Here is a 23,253-nt window from a genome sequence, read left to right as displayed (position 1 = left end):
ACTGTGTGTAGGGCAGGGGATCCTATGACAATCCATAGGTTGAATTCTGTGGATTTCTGTAAAATTTCATGTGATGTTAGATGAAATTATTATACACAGGCTTTTAATAATCCAATTTTTCTTGCTGTAATAAACTATATGTTAAACTAGATGACCAACAGATGATGGAACCTTTCTATTGCATCCAGCTTGGAATCTATGCGAACAAGATCATGCACAACATACTTTCTCTTAATCCAACTGCCCTTAGTAACCATAAAGCACAGTTTTAGTTTTACGATTAAAAATAACTACTTAGATTTTGCTGAGGTTCAGGGAGACGTGGTTGATTTCAGCAAATCCTTCAGCAGAATCAATGGCTGAATGTTGAGCAAATATAGTTTGTCACTCTTCACCGATCGGTAGTGATCATATCGTCAGCAGAAAACTGGACATCACAGCGCAGTATAGATGTTATGGGACTGATAAAAAAGAAAAAACAAAGAGCCCAAACTGAAGCCTTGAAGCACTCCTGAGTTGGCAATGATATGCATGTTTACTAGATCGTAATCTTAATGTGTTTTTAAAAGGTAGCATTTGTGCTGCAAATAAGATAGGAGAAAAACAGGAAGGTTTCTCAAAAAGAGTTGACAGAGGAGTGTGTGAAACTATTTTGGAAATTAAGGTAGATAGTATTAATCTTACTCCGTCACAGAACCTGCTACTGTTAAAAAAATATTATCAATTGAAGCAACAAAACAGTGTCTATGGGACCAAAACAAACTGTAAGTAACAATTTTCTAGCCTCAAGTTGTTATTGGCTGAGCGGTTGGCCTCTTCTTTTTTTTCTAGGAACCAAATATGAGTTCTCCGTTAGTACGCATGATAACACTCAAACGAGTTGATCTATAGAGGGTTGAAATTCGGTGTGGAACTCCACTACCTTCATGTCATCATTGTAAATGGTGAACAGCTGTCCATTGTGAGTTTCAATTGCTGTCTGCCAAAGAAGTGACCCTTGGTGACGTTGGTTTTATGAGTCAACATTTCAACTACAGAGCGGCTGTAAAGGTTTTTTCCGCACACGGATTCCCGCGATTTCTACTGTCAACAGCAATTGGCGCTAACAACTTCTACAGTCGCATTCTGTTGCTACGCTGTAAACATTCACTTTGTGCAGTTTCTTCTTCTACAATGAAGAAATAGTGTAGTTTATTGTTCTCAAGTCAGTTTCCTTTTGTGTTGTGAAATAAATCCAGAACGTAACTTACGTAGTGACGACATAAGAAGGGGGTTGTACGAGAGGAGTGAAGGATTGTAATCAAACAAAACAAGAAAAGTTGGTTTTGTGATTTTTAGACTAAACCTCATCCGACAAATATTGGAAAACACATTACACTCCAAGAAAAGGTGTAACAGGTCAAATTACGACATTTGAATATTCGCGGGGAATTGGCAGACTATGACGTCAGTGAATCGGCAGACTGTGACGTCAGTGAATCGGCAGACTGTGACGTCAGTGAATCACATGTTGTCGGAATTGAGATTCATTTAATTAATAACGAAGAAATATATTAAACTTTATATACGGGAAAAAGATTTAATTAATTAAAATGAAGTAAACATAACCAAAATTCGTGTTTTACAAAAAAGTACTAAATAGAATTACGCAGAAAAGCCAATTGTGGGATAAATGACTTGTATATTGATGACGTCATAAAGCACATGTTGCTAAAAATTTAAATAAAAAGCTTTGAAAAAATAATAAAAAAGAAAATAGAAAGACTTAAATTGATTAATTATAGTGAACGTGATAAATTTCGACAATTATAAGAAAAAGAATCAAATTATATTTAATCGTAAAGAACGCTGATTTGAACGGGAGAGGGGATGAGTATTGTTTTGAATCGGTATGTGTAGTTTTATACGGAGATTCCTTCTTCTCTTTCCAGACTTGAAGCAAGGAGGTTGTGTGCATTCTCCTGGGATAGTAGTGATGAAATTAATAGGAAACTGTATTATGGTGTATTGAAATTTTTATGAAGGATGGGATATTATGTTAGATTCTTAAGTTATCAAAGCAAGGTGAGTGGAATTATATATGTATGGGACAGTGTAAAATGGAATAAATTAACGTCAAGGTCACTTGGTTTGACTTTTCTTTGAGTATCCCATTTATAAAGAAGTGTGATAGGAACTTTAATGGAGTGATATTAAATTTTTTAACCACTTACTCAAACCTATTTAAAAACCTGAGATAGATATAGACTTGTTGTTGGTGACAACACCACAGACATTCAAAATTTGATAGTAATTTGGTATTAACTTGGAATAGTATGAGTTAGCCAACACAAAGTAATTTACATAACCAATGAGAGGGAGCACATTTTGAATAGTGATTGGGAAAGGATTGGGACAGTAAACTGTTTATCTGGAAGGTGGCAGAGTTTCAAGCAGTACCAAGGGGACGCAGCTAGCTTTGGGCAGATTTTGAGCAAGATGGAGACCAACACCATCCGGAGCAAAATGGCACTGCAACGTGGGACTCGTAACAAAATGGTGCAACAACTACATGGGGCGTCAACAACACTAAAAAACCAATACGCAGCAAATTGACGCAGCCAACGTGGGGAAGATACGCAGCAAATTGGAGCACCAACTGGAGGGCTCCAACTTCCACAACTAATTTAAGTAGGTTAAGTGGTAGCCTATTTTAGACTAAGTAAAAATCACTGTTTTTTTTATATCATTGTATTTTCAGGTGTGTGTCTAGAAGAAGTATGATAAATTATTGTTAGTCTATAAGTTTGATAACTTTGAACACAGCCTAGTTATAATTTAAATTGGTAAAATTTTCCTGGTAGGCTAGTAAAACAAATATTAGGCCTAAATTAATAATAGAAATTTTTCAAATTAAACATAGGCTACAAAATGGAAGGCGAACAAAATAATGTAGGGCCCGCACCAATATTTAGACCAGTAGAAATAGATCTTTCATAGCTCAGGAGATACAGGGTTTTTAGGTTGGTCACCCCCTAATACAGTAGAACATGAGGTGTCGACAACAGATGACAGAAATTCATTAGAAAATGAGGTTAGCAGAGTCAGTAGTCCAGTAGGAGTTGATAGGGATGAAGGTCTTATTGCATTCATGAGGACTATGAAGAATAGTCTGAATGAAAAGATGGATACAAATAATGAGGAGTTAAAGAAAAATAATGAGGAATTAAGGAAGGGCTTGAATGAAAAGGTGGATAAAATAAAATAATGAGGAGTTTAAAGAAAAATAATGAGGAATTAAGGGATCTGAATTATAAAATAGATCAGAATAATGAGGAACTAAAAACGGAAATTCAAAGAAGTAATGAGCAGTTAAAAACGAGACATGGAACAGATGGAGAGGTGAGTTAAACAATAAAATAGTAGAGATTACGGAGGCTATGAGAGTAGAGATAAATAAAGACTTAAAGAACTTGGAGGAGAGGGTCAGACTTGAAATAAGCAAACAAGCTGAGAAAAACAAAGGTGAGAGGAGTAAAACTTAAAAGTCAGGTTAGAGGAGAGATTACTACGGAGATAAAGAAATTAAAAGATAAAAGAGAAGAAGATATGAGGGAAATTGAGAAAGGTTTGTACACATTGAGGATGATAAAAAAGAAAATAGATCAAAGATTAGAAAAGATAAATATAAGAGATTTAAAACAAGATTAGATGAATTAAATGGTAGGGTAGATAGGGACAGAGCTAACTTAGAACTTGACCAGGATACAGAAAATGGTAAGGCGAGTAAGGATGTAGAGAACAAGTCAATAACGGGCAGTAGTTTACAGGAAATAGAGGACATGGGAAATAGAGTAGAAAAAATCCCTGAATAAGAGATTGGATGAAACTTTAGGGAAATTTAGAAAACAAACAAACACAACTAGAGAATATGATGAGAAATCAAAGCATGGTAGGTATGAGAATAAGCCAACCAGCAAACACAGAAATATTCTTATTGGAATTTGATCCAATAAAAAATAATGTACATCCTATGGAATTTTTGGAAGCTTGTAAAAAAATATATAGAGAAGGATGGGACTTCCAGGTATTGATAGTTTTAAAATATATGAAAAATGAAGCAGGAAAGTGGGGACGACAGCACATAAATAATTGGAAAAACTTTGAACAGTTTTATAGGAGTTTTAAAGGGAAATATTGGTCCATAGGGGAACAGAAAAAATTTGAAAAAGAACTAATGGGTAACGGTACATATAGGGTTGGATTTGATAATCTAGTAACCTATGTATTGGAATTTTATATAATAAAAGCCAGTATTTAGAAACTAGAATTGACACCATGGAACATTCCTAGCATATATAAGCAAACATGTTCCTAGAACCATAAGTAGTGCAATTGCTGCAGCCCAAAATGTTGAAAGATCAGAAGATCTAGAAAACCTGTTGAATCAACTTAAATATACTGAATAGTGACACATATAGAAGTTATGACAGATCATTTGATATGAGAAATGAGACAACACTCAATAAAAAAATGTAAATCAATACAAGAATTTAGGACCTAGAGATACACCATATGGAGGGACGCAAGTTAGAGGGAATATTAGAGGAAATAATTTGACTAGAGTAGGCTCATACTACAATAGGGACACATATAATAGGGAGAGAGTAGAGTTTGAAAATGATAGGAGAAGACAAAGTAATAATAGGGGTAGAGATACAAATGATTATGGAAAGGAGAAAGAAAGTATGAAAACAACGAAACGAGGCATCAGAGAGATCAATATGAATATACAAGGGGAAGAGGAAGTATGAGAGGTAATAGATGACTAGAGGAAAACAGGATGGAAAACAAATGGGTAGGACAGGCTAGAATGAAGGAAACGATTGAGAAAAAGGAACCTAATTTTGAGGGATACCAATGATAGGAGATTCTCAACTTAGGAGATTTGGGAGAAAATAATGAATTTAAGAGGTGAATATAGAGAGAAAGGAGGAAAGAGAATTAACTTATGCATAGGAGGTCAGACAATTGAACAGTTGACCAGAGAGCTAAAACATGCAAATAATTTAGAAAATTTACAAATGATTTATTTAAGGGATAAAGAAGTAAAAAGCATTTGTAATGATTATGATAAACTAGTAGTGGTTTTACTGGAGAAAGCTGATAAAATAATCTTGGTAACAATTTTAGGTGACAATGACAGGTATCATTTAAATAAACTTGAGAGAATAAATGAACACATAAAAAGTAAAGAAAATAGTGAAAAAATTACAGTGTTAGATGTGGCAGATAAGTATTATAGATAACTATGATAGTACAGACTGTAATGTGAAATTATATGAAAAAGAAATATTTATAAAGGAAAATGGTGTGAAGATTTAATACATCTGAATAAAGAGGGTCTAACAATTCTAGCAAATGAGCTTAGAAATCTGATAAGATCAGATAAGAAAAAATCCGGACTAAGACTAGGGGTGAATACAGCTTTTATACCAGAGAATGACATGTTTGATGAATTGACCAATGAAGATAATTATAATAAAAATTCCATAAACCAGTAGCAGAAGCACTACCTGAGATACTTGGAAAAAATAAATAAAGAGGAGTATCACATGATAATAGATTCAGGAAGCCAGGCGACATAATGTCAGAAAAGTATTATAATGAGATAAAAGAAAGAAGTGTACTTGAGATTTTTAGAGCTGCCGGTAACAAATTTGAGTATAATAGGAGTAACAGGTATTAAAAGTAAAAAGATTTGATAAACAGGTCATGATAGAGGTGGAAATAGAGAATAAATTATTTCAAATAAATTTTCTAGTAGTTACAGCAGTGAACTTGGGAATAATACTAGGATGTGACTTCTTAAGAGAACACAATGCAAAAATTGACTTTGAACATGGTAGGATAAAGTTGGAGGTAGATGAAGAAGTATTAAATGTTGAATTTACTGAATCAAACTGTGAATCAGAGGATATAGTCAATGGTATAAAGTTAATTAGGTGCAATTACAATAAATACATTAGTAAGTGAAGATGAGCTGAAAAATTCTTGGAACAACATAGAATTTTTATGTAAAACACATACAGAAAATATGAAGGATAAAGTTAATGATGAGAAGGATAAACAGGTTTTAGAAATATTAGAACATTGTGAAGTAAAGGAAAATAAAGATTTAAATAAATTAAAAAAGTATACTGATAAAAAATCAAGATATTTTTTCAGATGAACCAGGTTGTATAAAGAAATTATGAGGCCAAATTAAATATAACAAATGAAAAGCCATTTGTAGGAAGATCCTATCCAATACCTTATTCAAAGAAGGAAGGTGTAAGAAAGGAAATAGAAAAATATGTTGAAAGGAGACATAATAGAGGAGTCTGATAGTTCATATTCTAACCCATTGGTGTGTGTAGTTAAAAAGGATCTGTCATTGAGAATATGTCTAGATTAGTAGGAATTTGAATCAACACATAATACCAGATAGGGAATCACCAATAAACATAGATGATGTATTAAAAAAGTTTATAGGAGTTAAATACATGACATCATTAGATTTTATCACAGGGATTTCTACAAACACAATTAAGTAAAGAGTCCAGAAAATATGTAGCGTTTGTCTTCGAAGGAAGGAATTTACAATATAAAAGACTACCGTATGGTTTGAATGTTAGTACTGCGTTGTTCATTAAAGGGTTAAACAAAGTATTAGGTCATGACTTGACAGAGTTTGTAACTACATATGTGGATGATATATTAATCACTTCAAAACACATATGAAGAACATTTAAAACATGTAGACCAGGTCTTAAGTAGATTAAAAGAAGGAGGAATAACAGTCAAATTAAAGAAATCACAATTTTTTAAGAAAAGAGATAAATTATTTAGGATACATTATTTCAGCTGAAGGAATTAAAATGGATAAAAATAAAATTGAACAGATAGTGAATTTCAAACGACCTACAAACATAAAAGAACTACAAATGTTTAATGGATTATGTTTGTATTATGCAAAGTATTCAAAGACATTATGGTTATTTAATAGGACAGTTAAATCATTTATTGAGTAATAAAATAGAATGGAAGTGGACAGAAAAAGAGGAAAAGGCATTTGGAACAAATTAAAACAGAATTTTTAAATGCAGTCATTTTAAAAACATCCAGATTTTAACAACCATTTTATTTAAATACAGATGCAAGTGGCCTTAACATTAGTGGAATATTATATCAGTTAGATGAAATCAATGAGGAACAGGTGATATCATTTTATAGCAAGGCAAATACACAAGCGCAAAAATTTTACACGATCACAGAAAAGGAAACTGTTAGCTGTAGTATTAACTTGCAAAAAATTTAGATCATATTTAATAGGACATCCCAGAGTGATAATGAGAACAGATCATAAAGCATTGACATTCTTAAAAAGTTGTAAATTAACAAATGGTAGATTGTTGAGATGGGCTTTAGCATTACAAGAGTTTAATCTTGAAATAGAATTTGTTAAAGGGAAAGAGAACATTCCAGCAGACATACTGTCAAGGACTACACAAAAGGATAGTCAGAATTCAGTAGAAAAATACAGTATCAAGGTTTTGTACAACAAAATTGATTTAGGTTTTAAAGATAGTGAGATAAAGGAAATATAAAGAATCTAGATAAAAAACAAGAACAGGATGAGTATTTGAGAGATATAAAAAATATCTTAAATAACAGCGAAGGAGTTCATTATGGAAAAATAAATAAAATATTTATGGAGTATAGAGGAATAATTTTTAAGAGAAAGGATGAAAATAGTGATGTATGGAAAGTATGTATTCCAGAAGGTATTAAAAAGGATTTAGTTAATTTTACACATTTAAAATATGGACATTTAGGAGGTCATAAAATATTCAATATACTTTGTATTGTATTGTATTTTCAAGAATATGGAAAGAAGTGTAAAAGAACAGTTTAAAAAAGTGTATATTGTGCCAAAAGAGTAAACATGGGAATGTAAGACAAGAAGGTAGACAAATGAATATAATATCTCAGAATGTACTAGACTTGGTGTCAATAGATTTGATAGGCCCATTACCAAAGGGAAGAGGAAATGTACAATACATATTAACAATAGTAGATGTTTTTTCAAAATTTGTGAAATTATATGCCATAAAGAAACCAAACAGTAGAAGTGTATTAACACGTTAGATGCCAAGCCTAAATATTCTGTTTTAGCGTTAGAGTGCCAAAATTATCCGTGGCTAAAACTAGGAACTATTCATGTTTTTTCTGTTAGTTGGTCACTTACCATTGTGATTTGATAATTTTTTTGTATATATAACGTTTTTACATCGTCGGTCATTCCTGGCCGACACGATCATTTACAGTTACATAGTACACTATAAAAATATGCCGTCGGTCGTACATGACACAATATTAGGTGTGGGATATTACGTTTTTTGTGGTTGGTAGTGCAGAATAGCTCACTGGATTGTACTGCAGCTGTAGTCAGCTGTGTATTACATCACTCTCGGACGACACCTCACTGTACTTTCGCGCCTTTTCCTCATCAACCTGCTATTGTTTTGAAGCTTTTAGCCTAGAAAGTGGAAGTGCGTTCGTAAAATGGGCGATCCTTTGCGACAATCGGAAATTGACAGAATAATTGACCTTCCCTCATCTCAAGGTGATTTATTTGCGGGATTAAGTGAAGATGAAAGTGTTGAGGACATGGACTATAGTGTGGTTGACGACACGGATTCAGACCCTGGACTTTCAACCAAGTGATGGCTCGGACGAAGCTGCTGAAAATGAGTTTATGGTTGCAAACGAAGACACAGACGCCGATGTTGATAATACCATAACGACAGTTAACAGTACTCCTGACGAAGGTGACAATTGGCATAGTTTTGAAGGTAAACAGCAGATCTTTGAGTTTAACTCTAGGCCTACATTCAAATTTATTACCACTAATTGATTCAAAACCGATCGACTTCTTTGAACAGTGTCTTAATGCCGATGTCATTGATCTGATGGTCACAGAAACAAATCGGAATGCTCACGATGTAATTTTCTAAATTACGATTGAGCCGTAAGAGTAGGCTTAAAGATTGGCGAGACACCAATCCAGAAGAAATGAAAAAAGTTTTATAGGCCTACTTTTGTACATGGGCCTAGTAACACTTCCCCGAATAAGTGATTATTGGTCCACAAATGCTTTGTACAGCTTCTCAGGTGCCTCAAAAGTAATGAGCCGAAATAGATTCCAATTAATTTTACGCTTTTGGCACTTCAATGATAACAACAATCTGCAAAGAGATGGGCGTATCGGCAAAATAAAACCCTTGCTTTCTATTATAAATGGTATGTTTTTTAACCTAAAAGAAGCCGAACAAGACCTTGTCATCGATGAGACAATGATACATGCCGTGGTAGGTTACTTTTCCGCCAGTACATACCTGGTAAAGCTCATAAGTACGGTATTAAAATATTTAAACTTTGTGACAAAACTGGCTATACTTATGGTATAAAAGTTTATATGGGGAAAGGTACCGTTGCTGCAACAGACAACTCAGTAGCTACCTCTGTAGTAATGGAGCTCATGGCAAACCATTTGAACAGTGGCCACAACCTATATGTTGACAATTATTATACCTCTGTTCAACTAGCAAACTCTTTGTTATCGAGACAAACTCATCTTTGTGGAACCTTAAGACGAAACCGAAAGGGCATTCCAAAAGACTTGACAAAAGAAAAAATCCAGAAAGGAGAAATGATTTGTTTAGAAAATGATGAAGGGGTCCTTATAACTAAGTGGCAGGATAAACGAGAAGGTTTTAATGTTGTCAACTGTTGCACAAACCGGAATATGTAGAAATTCCATCCAAAAACCCAGACAAGCCGTCTGTACTAAAGCCACTTGTTGTCACAGCCTACAATAAGGCTAAAGTAGGCATAGATCTTTCTGATCAGATGTCTTCATTACAGCACCGCTGTGAGAAAGACTATGAGATGGTACCAACAAAGTAGGTGAAGAACTCGTTCTTGGTACTTCTGTGGTTAACAGCTGGTTGGCATACAATACATTTTTGAAAAACAAAAAAACCTCCCAATGCTAAAAAGAAGCACTTAATTTCGATTACAAAATTCAAAGAACAGCTAGCTTGCTCCTTAATGTGTTTGCAGGAAACGCCACGCATTCCTGAAGTATCAAGGACTGGGCATCACTATCTAACATCATCTTGCTATGGTTGGAGAAGGTGCAAAAAAACACAGAGTTAGGAAAGTTTGCAAAATGTGTTATCAAAAACTGTCCGAACAGAGAGGCCGCAGTGTAGCCAAGAAATATGACAAAAGTCACTACATTTTGTAGCGTGTGTCCTGACAAACCATTTTTATGTGAAACATGTTTCAAGGACATTCACAAATGAAAAATTTACTATGTAGAAATGACATTAAAATTAGATCATTCATTTGTGGTAAGTTAACAAAAACCTTATGTCACAAAGTGTTAATTATATTTTGTAATTTAGGTATAAGGAAGCCAACTTTACAAGAAGCTATAAGAAAGCTTGTAGTAATGTTCTGAATTATGTATGAATATTTATTCCTGACAGTATAATTCTAAATAATACTGTACATTATGATATTCATGTAAGTAACCTTCTCGGTTACAGATTAATAATTAATTAACACTTTTTTTGTGTGGGTAATAATAAAACGTATATTTTATTACAGCATAAATACGTATATTATTTTACAAACAACATCTTTAAATCTTAAAAAACAAGAAAAGCACCATACAAATTGCTGATTTCCTTTAAATTTTATAATGCAACACAGGGTAATAGTATTTGCTATAATCACTACTATTTTTACAATAAAATAACAAAAATTATGTTACACCAAAATTACAAAAACATCTGTCGGTCATCTTTGGCCGACGAGATGCTAAAGAAATACTCCTATCTTTCGAGCCATATAACAGCACTTTATTGTAGCGTATCTGAACTGAAACAGTGTTCCTGTAAATAGCCAATGTCATTCTAAGGTCCACGTAATTTTGATAATTTCCGCTAGAGTGTAGTGCATTATACAGGACGGGCATAATGGTTGTCTGTTGCGTAGCAACGCTGTCGGTCAGGTATGGCGGCCGACAGTTATCTGTACAAACATCATAGGCGTCGGTCAACTCTGACCGACTTGGCATTTAAAGTGTTAAGTAAAGTAACTAAAGAGTTTATACCTCAAGTAGGAAAAAATGAAAAGCAATAGTCAGCGACAATGGTCCATGTTTTAATTCAAATTTGTGGAACACAATCTCTTAATAACTTAAATATCAAAGTTTATCACAGTACACCTTATCACCCACAAAGTTCAATAGTGGAAAGGACAAATAAAGAAGTAAATAAAATTTGTAGGATATATTGTCATAAAAAGACATACTCAATGGCCTGACATTCTGTTATTTGCTGAACATGTGTTAAACAATTCAGTACAGGACACCATTGAAGCGATACCATATGAAGTAATGTTTGGAAGAAGATCTGATAATTTTCTAAGTAAAATAATTAAGTTTCCAATTGAATGTAAATTTGATCATTTGAACAAAATTAGAATGGTAAGGGAAAACTTAATAAGTAAGGCAGAAAAAAGGAATAAAAGACATGATGAGAAATTAAATCCAATTAAGTATAGAATAGGTGACAAAGTATTAGTAAAAAACCATATTTTATCAAATGCATTAGATAAGAAGATTAAAAAATATTTCTTACTTTATGAAGGACCATATGTAATCGCAGGCATTAAAAGAGAAAATGCATATGCATTAACCAGACTAGACAATAATGAATTCTTTGGGATCCGTAATGTAAGGGAACTAAAGAGGTTCATAGAATAAAGAGTATGAAAACTCTTCAAGTGTGAATGAACATACTGATGCTGAATGAAAGCATTTTATTTTATAACTGACAATAATAGTCAGATTAGTATAAGGTTGTATAAATATTTAGCATAAGATGTGACAAGGATAATGTAATATAGTATATAGCGTGTGTAATATGTTTCCAGTAGGAGATGACAATATAAGGATATTACAATATTGTTTATCAGTAAGAATATGTTTAGGATTTTTTACAAGGTATTTGTGTATCATCATAACTTGTGAGTGTATAATCTAATAGTGTTAACTTGTATTGAACATTATGTTATGTGAAATGGACATTCATTTGAAATTTGTAGTTGATTTAAATATACATTGTAATTTGTGTAATAATTGCAAGCATTTTGCTTTGCTTTGATATTTTACTTTGTTTTAAATGAATGCTCTTACAAGTGTTAACAAAATTATGAAGAAATTTAAATAACAGTTTAATTGAACAAAAATTAAAAAATTTAATTACTTGGAGGAGAAATATAAATTGACAACAAATATGAGATGAATTTATATTTGGGGGTTGTGTAACAGGTCAAATTACGACATTTGAATATTCGCGGGGAATTGGGCAGACTGTGACGTCAGTGAATCGGCAGACTTTGACGTCAGTGAATCACATGTTGTCGGAATTGAGATTCATTTAATTAATAACGAAGAAATATATTAAACTTTATACGGGAAAAGAGATTTAATTAATTAAAATGAAGTAAACATAACCAAAATTCGTGTTTTACAAAAGTACTAAATAGAATTACGCAGAAAAGCCAATTGTGGGATAAATGACTTGTATATTGATGACGTCATAAAGCACATGTTGCTAAAAATTTTAAATAAAAAAGCTTTGAAAAAATAATAAAAAGAAAATAGAAAGACTGATAGTAATTTGGTATTAACTTGGAATAGTATGAGTTAGCCAACACGAAGCAATTTACATAACCAATGAGAGGGAGCACATTTGAATAGTGATTGGGAAAGGATTGGGACAGCAAACTGTTTATCTGGAAGGTGGCAGAGTTTCCAAGCAGTACCAAGGGGACGCAGCTAGCTTTGGGCAGATTTTGAGCAAGATGGAGACCAACACCATCCGGAGCAAAATGGCACTGCAACGTGGGACTCGTAACAAAATGGTGCACAACTACATGGGGCGTCAAACAACACTAAAAAACCAATACGCAGCAAATTGACGCAGCCAACGTGGGGAAGATACGCAGCAAAGGAAAGGCTGGTAGCCGCGGCGCCGAGGGTCGTGCCGCTGCCAGCCGCTACCAGAGACCAACATCCGCTCCGCCTGACCGTCAGACACTTCCCCCGCCCACTGCCGACGCCAGAAGGTCAGACATGGAAGACACAAAAGAGATGCTACGTCTGTTCTCATTCCTCAAGCAGAGAAAAGAAGAGGAAGGATACGACGTTTTAAATGTAAAGAGTGTGGTGTGCCACTGTGTATACATCCATGTTTCGAGCACTTTCACACAAAAAACAAATTTTAGCCTTTGTGTTTTCTCAACAAAAGTAAATGTAAGCTTTTTATAGTAATAATATCTGATTTTCATTAAAAAATAAAACAAAATTTTTCTTACTATTTTTGGAGTGTATTATGTTTCACATCCCTTACTCCTATGAACAAATGATGTAGTGACGTTCCAGAACGTCATTACTCATTAAAGGGTTAAAGGATGCTAGTGCAAAAGATGCATTTATGTTTCTTATTTTTTATGAAACTCTTCCGAATATGGGTGACGGTTAAAAAAAAGACGTACTAATTCATTTGAAAATTTTGGTTGCTCCATTAAAATTTGTCCATGCACACAACAGTCATCAAAAGAATTTCTATTCATGCGATTAGAATTCTGTTCCTCAGGTAAATGCAATGCACCGCAATGGATACACAGCATTTAAAATGGTCCTACGGTGTAATATTGCACAGTTGCAGTAACGGCACATTTATATATCGGCAAATAATTATTAAGTTCTAAAGCTCTACGACGGCTTCCGTATCAACATCTTTGTTCTTCTAATCGGTATTCTCATTGCTCATCATTTTCGGTAGCTACATGTTGTGCTGCACACTGCCGAAAATCCTGTAGACATTGAAACATCTAAATCATGACAACTTTCTGCCCCTATAATGTTAGTTAAGGTTTGCAGGCATTTGACTTTAGCAGTACATGTGGGATGAAGTATATGAAATATATAAATAGATTTAATTTTAAAAGGAGTAAAATTCATCAACTTATATTACAATCAAAATTTCCTTTCGGTTTGAATCTTCGTTAATTTACACAAACATTTTTATTTTTACTCTTTGGCATTTCTGATGAAACATCAGATGTGATGTTTAGTTTACTACTCTTGTTATGATACGTCAGATGTCATTTACTATAGAATGTAAACAAAGAAATAATAAAAAAATAAATAAATATAGACTTTGTAGCAGTTTTTCATTGGTTGAAAACACGGATAAAACAATGTTTTCTAAAAATAAAACCTAGCTAGATTGATTTATCGCTCCCAAAACTCCCCGCAAACTAAATTTCATGAAAATCGTTGCAGCCGTTTCCTAGATTTAGATTATATATATATATATTGTTTAAAAAGATATTAGATGTAAGGAGCTAGTATCTCATATATGGTTTCTATAAAAAATATTTTATTGAAATATCAGTCCATTGGAAGCTGCTGCTCTTCAGGCCACGATGTTCGCTTGGGTCGAAAGCGAAACCTCCCACGCTGACCTGGAGTCTGGTATGCGTTTGTTTCAGATTACTTACATTCAGTGTTAGATCATTTTTAATAGATAAGGTAAGATGGTACGTTACCATAATGTAGAGCAGGACATAGACAGTCTGTGCTGGTAGGTTGAACCACTCGAACCACAGGAACAGACTGTTGATGAGGTTGGGCAGCCAACAGATGTAGAATGCCAGCAATATCAGTCCAAACTTGACCTTGACTGCATCAATGATAGCCCTCTCCTTACGAGTGTACTGGGCCAAACTCTGGGTTATTAAGTCTGTCACCTACGTCAGAAAAACTCACTTTACTAACCATCTAGTGAACGGTAACATTTCAGAATAATAAGCCAGTTTTCGGGGTCCACCTAACAAATTTAAAAAATACATATGCTACATGATAAATAAAATAGGTTCTATAATTTTATTGGCTGTATTGTAACGTGTTTGAATCCTTCTGCTACAAAAAAGCTCTAGTAAATAATTGGGAAAAGGGAATTAGATCCAAAACCTGGAGAAAAGTTTCAGGACTTACGCAATTGAAAACGTTTATCTCTCCTTACGCAAAAGTATCATCAGTACTCCTAGATCAAAGAAAGGAGGATATACGACTAGTATTAGGGATCTTGAAGGACACGGCCCTCTCAGGAAACATCTGATGAAGGTGAGTCTAAGCTAGACTGATGAATGCAGACTCTGTGAGAATCAGAAGAATCAGCGGAACACATATGACTGCCATATGCAAAATTAGAAAAAAATCCTAGGAGCTTATTTCCTCAGCTCCAAGGATATCAGGGGCCAAAATCATAAGTGAGGAAGGTGGAAAGGTCCTATAAGGACTAAGAGACACCTGTGACGAAAAATAAGTGTTTGTGTCAAATGCACTGTCATGATACTTCAAATGTATAGAATGTGTACAAGTTTGTAATAATTAATTGAAAGTTTAATATTATATGTACTTTTATAAAAAATAGTGTTTTTGAAGTAATTAAAACTACTCACAATGATGAGTCAGTCAGCACACATGCAACCTTTAGATTACTGTAAAAGCTGATAAAATAACCCAACATATATATATATACTATTGAACATGAATTCTTACTCATAAAAAAATTCTTGCATCAGGGGGTTACACTGATGCAAATTAAATCTCTATAACTTAACCGTTGTCGTACAATGACAGCAGAAAGTTAACCCATGGCTATATCGTCTATCAGTTCACAATGGGTCATAAGCATAACCCAAAACACACTTGAACCGGACAACTCAGAAGATTGAAAAGTGTAAAGTGGAAGTGAGTGAGGTGAAATTTATGAACAGCATAACAGGTGGTAATAAAGAAAGATATAATACTCAATGTAATAAAAAATAAAACTACCAAGAAAACGATACATTAAAATGATCCTGCTTACAAATAAGGAGGATACAACAACAGGTCTGGTGAGAAAGTGTGTTGTGATGAGGGACAATTTGTAGAGGAAAGAGAACTAATAGAAAGAAACAAACCCCGTCCGAGAAGGCAAGAAATACCAATCAGAATTTGTACCATATAATAACGATAGTGACAAAAGTTATAATGCAATTTTTTTATTTAATATTTTCTATTTAAAAAAAAGCAAAGTAAAAAACAGTAACATGAAAAAAATAAAACAAATTCGACGTATTAAAAATATGTGTTACTTTTTTCGCAAAACTTTACAAAAAACTTTTTTTTTCAACTGTAAAGTTATATATTCATACAAAAATGTCAGGTGGATCCAACAAGTATTACACTTTTCAAGAAAGGTAACACACGAGTTATTGCATATTGAAGTAAAGTACTCACCGATCGTAGAGAACACAGGTACAGTATGGGGTTGGCCACCATGACCGTCACCATGGGCAAGTATGTGAGTAGATAGTTAGGCAGGATCCTCAGGAAAGCACTCTCGTCAGGGCCTAGGTTGTGGCAGCTACAAGCAAATTAAAAATGTTAATTAGATTAACACAATCACTACCTACCTAACTTTAAAGCAGTAGTGTAAAGTGTCACCAAACATCCTGGCGTTTCCAAACAACACTGATAAGTCAGGTTCAGCTTAACATTTATTTCATCTTGGGATCACAATTCTGAAAATGATTTCTTGGCAACTTACAGCAGTAATAAGCATAATTTACATCAACCTGTGCATAATGTTGGAACTATTTCATGAAGTTTACTGTGAACAGAACAAACAACACTGACCCAGGTTTAGAAATAGGTTTAGAAAACCAAGCAAAACCGAGGATATCAAGCAACTCCTAAGGAGGGATGTAATATGAGAGTCAAGCTTACAATTTTGTTTTTAAATGAACAAAAACGCATATTCAGTAATTTTGCCTACATTTTATTATAAGAATAATAAGTTAAAATTTTACTTTGTAATCAATTATTGTTTGTTTTCTGCATTTTATGAATGTATAACATTTGCAATATATCGAGTAGATTAGGGTTTTGTTTTTAATGTTTAATAGACTCTTTGATAACTGTCCAAATAGTTTAGGGCATTCCTATGCCAAAATCAACATTCGTGAGCTTATCCAAATGACTGTTAGACCTATTTTCAGACTGTCCTTTCATTAGTGGAGATATCGCATGATCTTGTCTGTCTGTCTGCTGTCCAGGAGCGTCCCTTGGACACCCGAATAGTTAGTGTCAATTACCCAGACAGCTGGTATAGTCGGAGGTGATATGGTACGGTAACGGTCATTCCAAAGTCTCCCACTTTGTTTTCTCTCGGTAAAGTAGTGCCGTCTTGTGTTTAGTTGCCCTCTTTCTTGTACTCGTTAGAAGTGTTTGTATCGTGTACCATCAGAGATAACAAGTCAAAACCCATTGTTCTCGTGACGGCTCCTCTCCAAACTTGTTCTTACCCCGATGCCAGGGATGATTCTCAGTGAAAATAAGTGACCTGTTCTTCCATGAATCCACTGCAGCCCTGAAAGCCCTGGAGGAGTCGAAAGTTCTTCCCCCTTGGATGAAGCGAGGCAAGAACCAAGATCAACATCGGTGAGTTGGCATCTATCCTCAAATGCACACTTTATACCTTATACCTCACCCGTCCTTCCAACTCCAGATGTTCTTAATTTTTAATTTTATTTAACTCCAGATGTTCTTAATTTTTATTTTTTTATTAATTTTTTTTTAGTTATCTCTCCATGTAACATTTTGGCCTCTGAACCGTATTCTCTGTGCATCTCTGTGTGAACTTAATATTTTGGTCCTCCGAGTCAGGATCTCTAGTCTTTTAATTTTATTTGTAGCTCTTTCCATCACTTAACAATGAGGTTGAGTGGTAGAGAGGGCTTGTCAGGCCTAACTCTACCTCTTCTTTTGAGTGCCGCAGCATTGGTATTTCAGACACGGTACAAACCTTGTGAATTGCTATGAATAACCAGTGATGAGAATTAAGAAAGAATGACTGCATTGATAGTTTCATATGTAAAAAGTATGGTGGAATACTCCCAAGAGAAACAGTAATTGAAGGGGATAAAGAGGAATAGGAAAAAGAGTGGAGAGCTGGCGGAGAGTGCAGGAATAGTGAAGATTAGAGGCCGATTTTGGTGCCTTGCAGACTGAGTGATGGTGAAAACAATGAAGTCGATGATGATAAAAATACAATATTTTTGAAGTGACTACTTCTTTTGGTGGGCTATGGATGTATGTTTTGCACGGGGAAAAAACTTTCGTTTCGCGTCACAGAACATCACGCATGCTTTATGCTTTCCAATTGATTTACTGAAACGTAAACAAACCGTTATATAAACATCTGATCTGTACTAACAAAAGTTGATGTTAAAGAAAAATCCGTTAGGAGAGATTAAAAGGAAATATAATCCACAATAACATACAACATTATGTATGATAAGGAAAAACGCTTCTCTAATCTAATAGTGTTTTACAATGATTTGTTTTCTAGTAGTTCAATCAGTTTATTCATATTATTATTGACGTAAATGTTGTCTGAAATATCGTATCGTCTGGATCCATCCCTACTTCTGCAGACTTTCCTTGGTTATGTAATTTTTCAGGTTAGGTTACTTAAGCTTCAATTTAAAAACCAAAACTTTATGAAATCAATTCATACTCTGCTATTAGTAGCTATGTTGACTTTAACACGCTAAAAAACTTCCAACGCCAAACAATGGTTGCAAAGAGACTAAAATATATGGTAAAATACTGGTTTGAATAAATCTACCAAGTCATCTACAAGGAATCTGTCAAACAATACTGTATGCAGATGACACTGTCATTACAACCGCAGGAAAAAATAAAGAGCAAACGTTAATCAACACAGACGTGATCAACACCATTACCGCTACTAAAGAATACTGTGTTCCTAATCACTTGGTTCTTAACAAAGAAAAAACTGTCCAAGTAGTCTTTAAAACAAAATGCAAGGATGTAGATATAGGAATAATTGGTATTGACCTTAAAACTAACACAAAGTACCTTGGCATTGTAATTGACTCCAATTTATCTTGGAAGCAACATGTAGACCAGCTGTGCAGGAAACTCTGTTCGGGAACCTATCTTCTGTGTAGACTCAATCAAATATGTACTCCAGAGGTAACAAGAACTGCCTACTTCGCCTTTTTTGATTCGCACATAAGATATGACGTAGCATCATGGGGTGGAACAACTTCTGCAAATTTAGAAAGAGTCCTCATACAACAAAAATGTGCTGTTAGATGTCTTGCAAGTCTTGGATGAAGAGAAAGCTGCTGAACAGCATTTACTGAACTTAAAATTCTAACGGTGGTGGCACTGTATATGCAAGAAGTTATCCTGCACACAGTCTTTACTCGTCTACAACCAAGACATCAAGATATACACCACCATAACACGAGACATGCCTCCAACTTTGTCCTACAACCTCATCACTTAAGTCTGTTCAGCAAAAAACCAACATATGCTGGAGTGAAGTTGTTCAACCTGCTGCCAGGAGAACGGAAGAACACACCTGACACACAAGACTATTCAAAATGGCTGACTGACTACAGTCTCTAGTGAAGTGTCTCCCAAGAAAGTAGTGTTTTTAAAGTGGTAATACCCCAACAAATTATTATTACTTGCACATAAATCTTTACCTTGGAACACTTGTAAGTAATCAACATTATATTATCATCAAGAAACAACTTTAAAAAAAAAATTACAGAAGCAACTGACACTGCCAATCTTGTAGTCAGTAATTCACTTTCAATAACAAAATAACTTCTTCTTATAGCAACTTCATTGTAATAAACTACATTTAATTTTATCCTTAACAAGATCGCAGTAGTAATAATAAAACAAAAGGTTGACTGTGAACGTCGCAGAAATTGCCAACACATAAGCGACTAAACACGTCACTGTTATCTTAATACCATCAAGACAACCTCACAGGCCGCTACACCATATGTGACAAGGCTGCTGACCCAGATTACCGTGTCAGCAGTGCTACACCATATGTAACAAGGCCGCTGACCCCAGATACCGGCATCAGCAGTGCTTATGCTACGACAACACCTTTTAGCTGACTGCAGTACAACTAACACTGTACTGCTTCTATCTGGCTGACAAGGAGTTGATTACCCATAAATCAAAACACATTTATTTTCAACCTCTGACTAATTCTGACCACTAGAAGTCTGCCAAATCTAGTATAAAAAACAGCTTCCTTTATTGATTTGACATATTTTTACCCTGACCACTAGAAGTCTGCCAAATCTAGAATAAAAAAACAGTAGAACTCATGTACTGCAGTATTATAAACAACAATAATTATCAAGAGCTTGCAATCCTATAATTAAAATTCACAGTGAAATCTTGGCTATAATTTACCATTTATTAATTTATAGTAGTAATAACTTCTTTTCCCCCTAATATAAACTGGACTATCCTTTTTATATAATGGCACCAACAAACTTTCCCTGCGGTGAGTGTGGTAATTGGAGTCAAATACGCTGGTATAAAGTGCACAGGCCACTGCCTACTGTGGTACCATGCTGCATGTGTCAATATACCTGAGAGAAAACTTACAAAAATGACCAAGTCAGATGTTAAATTATGGACTTGTACTAAATGCACAACAGTTAAGACTCTTGATAACCCCTCTGTAGAGGAAGATGCTCCTTCACCAAAGAAAACCAGTCAGATACCAGAGCTTGAGGAGGTGAAATCAAAATTAAAAGAACAACGAAACGCAAGAACGTGACCTGGAAACGTCATTGACTTTAGCTGCAGAGGCTGGAAATGCTCTGTTGCTGGAAAATTACCAACTTAAGCAAGACTACCAGAACATACAATCCCATAACTCTATCCTAAAAGCAAACCTGGCTAGTATGGAAGCTAAAGTGGAAGATCTGCTAGCTAATGATAAAATCGAGGCTCTCCAGGTAAAACTGCAGGACACTCTTCTACAACTGGAAAAAAGTAAACTGTAACAAGTAGAACTACAAAACATCTTTGAAGAACACGATCAAACTCAAGCCACCTATTTTACCAGTACTCAGAAAAGATAAGCATTTGGAGAAATCCCTTTTAAAACTGAACGATGAAAAACATCATCTACAAGAAATAGCTAATGAGACCCCAACACCAAAATGCTATGACACTTCGGAAACTCAAACATTCGATGGATATCTTACTACTACTTTGACCACACCACTCCTCTTGGAAGTAGCACAGCTAAGAAAGAGGCAAGAAGAAATGGAGCACACAGTAAGGGAACTAGCTGATAAGCTCAAAAACAATCCCAACCCGGAACAGCATAAGAATTAAAATGGTCCCTTGCCCTGTCTGCAGTAAAACAAATAAAGACAAGCAAAAACCAAAGAGCCAATCTCATACTAGCATTAAAAAACCTAAAAATTTGTTTTAATGTTTCCCAACAGGTAGCAAAAAGTAAACCAAGACCATTGACAGAGGGATCTCTACCACTTGACAACTGGATTGACTGGGGGAATCAGTGAAACCCCGAAAGAAAAACTGTCTACAACAACGCTGACAGAGGAATCCAGCCATCCGACACTGACAGAGGAATCCAGCCATCCGACACTGACAGAGGATTCCAGCCATCCGACAACTTCTCAGGCAATTGGATTAACTGGGGAATCAGCCAAACCCCCGACAGAAAAACTGATTGAAACACCGCCAGAGAAAACTAGCCCCATTACTGGTTCTTATTTAAAAGTGAAGAGGTGCCCACCAGTGACATCCCAAAAGCTAGGAGAAAATGAAACTTATGAACAGTTTTTCGTTAGAAAATATCTACAGCCATCAAACCAAACATCCCTCTCTTTTTTTAGACAACACTCACACCAAGAAGAAAATAAACCAGACCAGGCACAATCCCCGAATTTTTCTGAACTCCAACCTACTAAAAAAACAGTACAAAACGATTTCATAATTTACCATCAAAATGTAAGAGGACTATCTAAGAAAGTAGATAGGCTTAACCACATTTTAAATACTGATACCCCAACCATTTTTAATAATAACTGAACATGGATTAAATACTAACAACATGTTACTAACAAAATTTGATGGTTATTCATTGGTTACAAAAGTTTTGTCAGGAAGATCACAAATTAGGTGGAGTGGCCATTTACATCAAAGATAACAGCAAACATTGAGGCAGAAGAGATTAACATATCAGAACACTGTCTAGAACTTGTATGTGAAGCTGCATTAGCAAAATTTATTATTAAATCACACACAATATATGTGCTTGGAATCTACCGACCACCAGGAGGGCAAGCAAGATTGGCAATGAACACCATCTCTTCTGTTCTCTCATCCATTCAAGCTGAAAATAAATCCCTAGTCTTAATGGGTGATGTTAACTTTGACAGACTTACTGAAAATACTGACAACACACTGTTTGAAGAGGATTTACTGACTGACTTACGGAATCCGACGTCTTCCACTGCCGGCAACTCGAATAACTCACAACTCAAGATCATCCATTGACTGTATATGTACAAACCTATCAGAGGATAAAGTAAGCTTTTCAATTACTGAAACAGGAATATCTGACCATTTAGGACAATCATGTAGCTTCCATCTAGGATTAAAACGTACTCATGAAAATAGAAGCTCATTCAAAAGAATCTACAGTAGGAGAAACCTTGAAAACTTGAAAGCTACACTTGCATTAGAAAAACTGGGATTCCGTTCACAATGCCCTTGATGCAGAAGAAGCCTTCAAATCATTTCAAACCATAATGGCTAGAACACTGGATCATGCTTGCCCAAAGAAAAGAACTAGAACAAAACGTAAATCTAAGCTTAAGATCTACTATGATGAAGAAGTTATGATGATGAAAGATGACTTCCTTAGAGCACACTATAAGTATGAAATGACGAGGAATGAAAGCGACAGGATAACATGATTTCAAAAAAGAAAGCGTATGACATTAAACTTAGAACCCTTAAACGCAACAGTGCCGCTGAACATATAGCTCAATCAAACAACAAGTCCAAAGCTCTTTGGGAGATTATCAATTCAGAAAAACAAAACAAACTATCATGCAGTTCTTTATCGAGTTTAGAAATAGATGGCAAGATAGAAAAACAATCCATATCTTATAGCCGAACATCTAAACCTCTACTTCTCACAGATT

At 34.8% G+C, this 23,253-nt stretch overlaps 1 protein-coding gene across 2 annotated transcripts in view; it reads right to left on the bottom strand.

The window, feature by feature from the left end:
- The window catches only part of LOC124371459 (G-protein coupled receptor 143-like), a 51,545-nt gene that overhangs the window by 3,603 nt on the left and 24,689 nt on the right, over nt 1–23,253 (bottom strand). For both annotated transcript variants that reach the window (XM_046829790.1, XM_046829791.1), the window contains exons 6-7: nt 16,454–16,580; nt 14,716–14,916 (exon numbers count right to left, since the gene is read on the bottom strand). In XM_046829790.1, the coding sequence (XP_046685746.1) occupies nt 14,716–14,916; nt 16,454–16,580 (328 nt within the window). The remainder of the gene's footprint in view (nt 1–14,715; nt 14,917–16,453; nt 16,581–23,253) is intronic.

The sequence above is a fragment of the Homalodisca vitripennis genome, unplaced genomic scaffold (genome assembly GCF_021130785.1).
Source record: "Homalodisca vitripennis isolate AUS2020 unplaced genomic scaffold, UT_GWSS_2.1 ScUCBcl_1401;HRSCAF=4979, whole genome shotgun sequence".
NCBI lineage: Eukaryota > Metazoa > Arthropoda > Insecta > Hemiptera > Cicadellidae > Homalodisca > Homalodisca vitripennis.
Note: the sequence above shows the minus strand (reverse complement) of the source record. Positions and strands in the feature narration are given on the sequence as shown.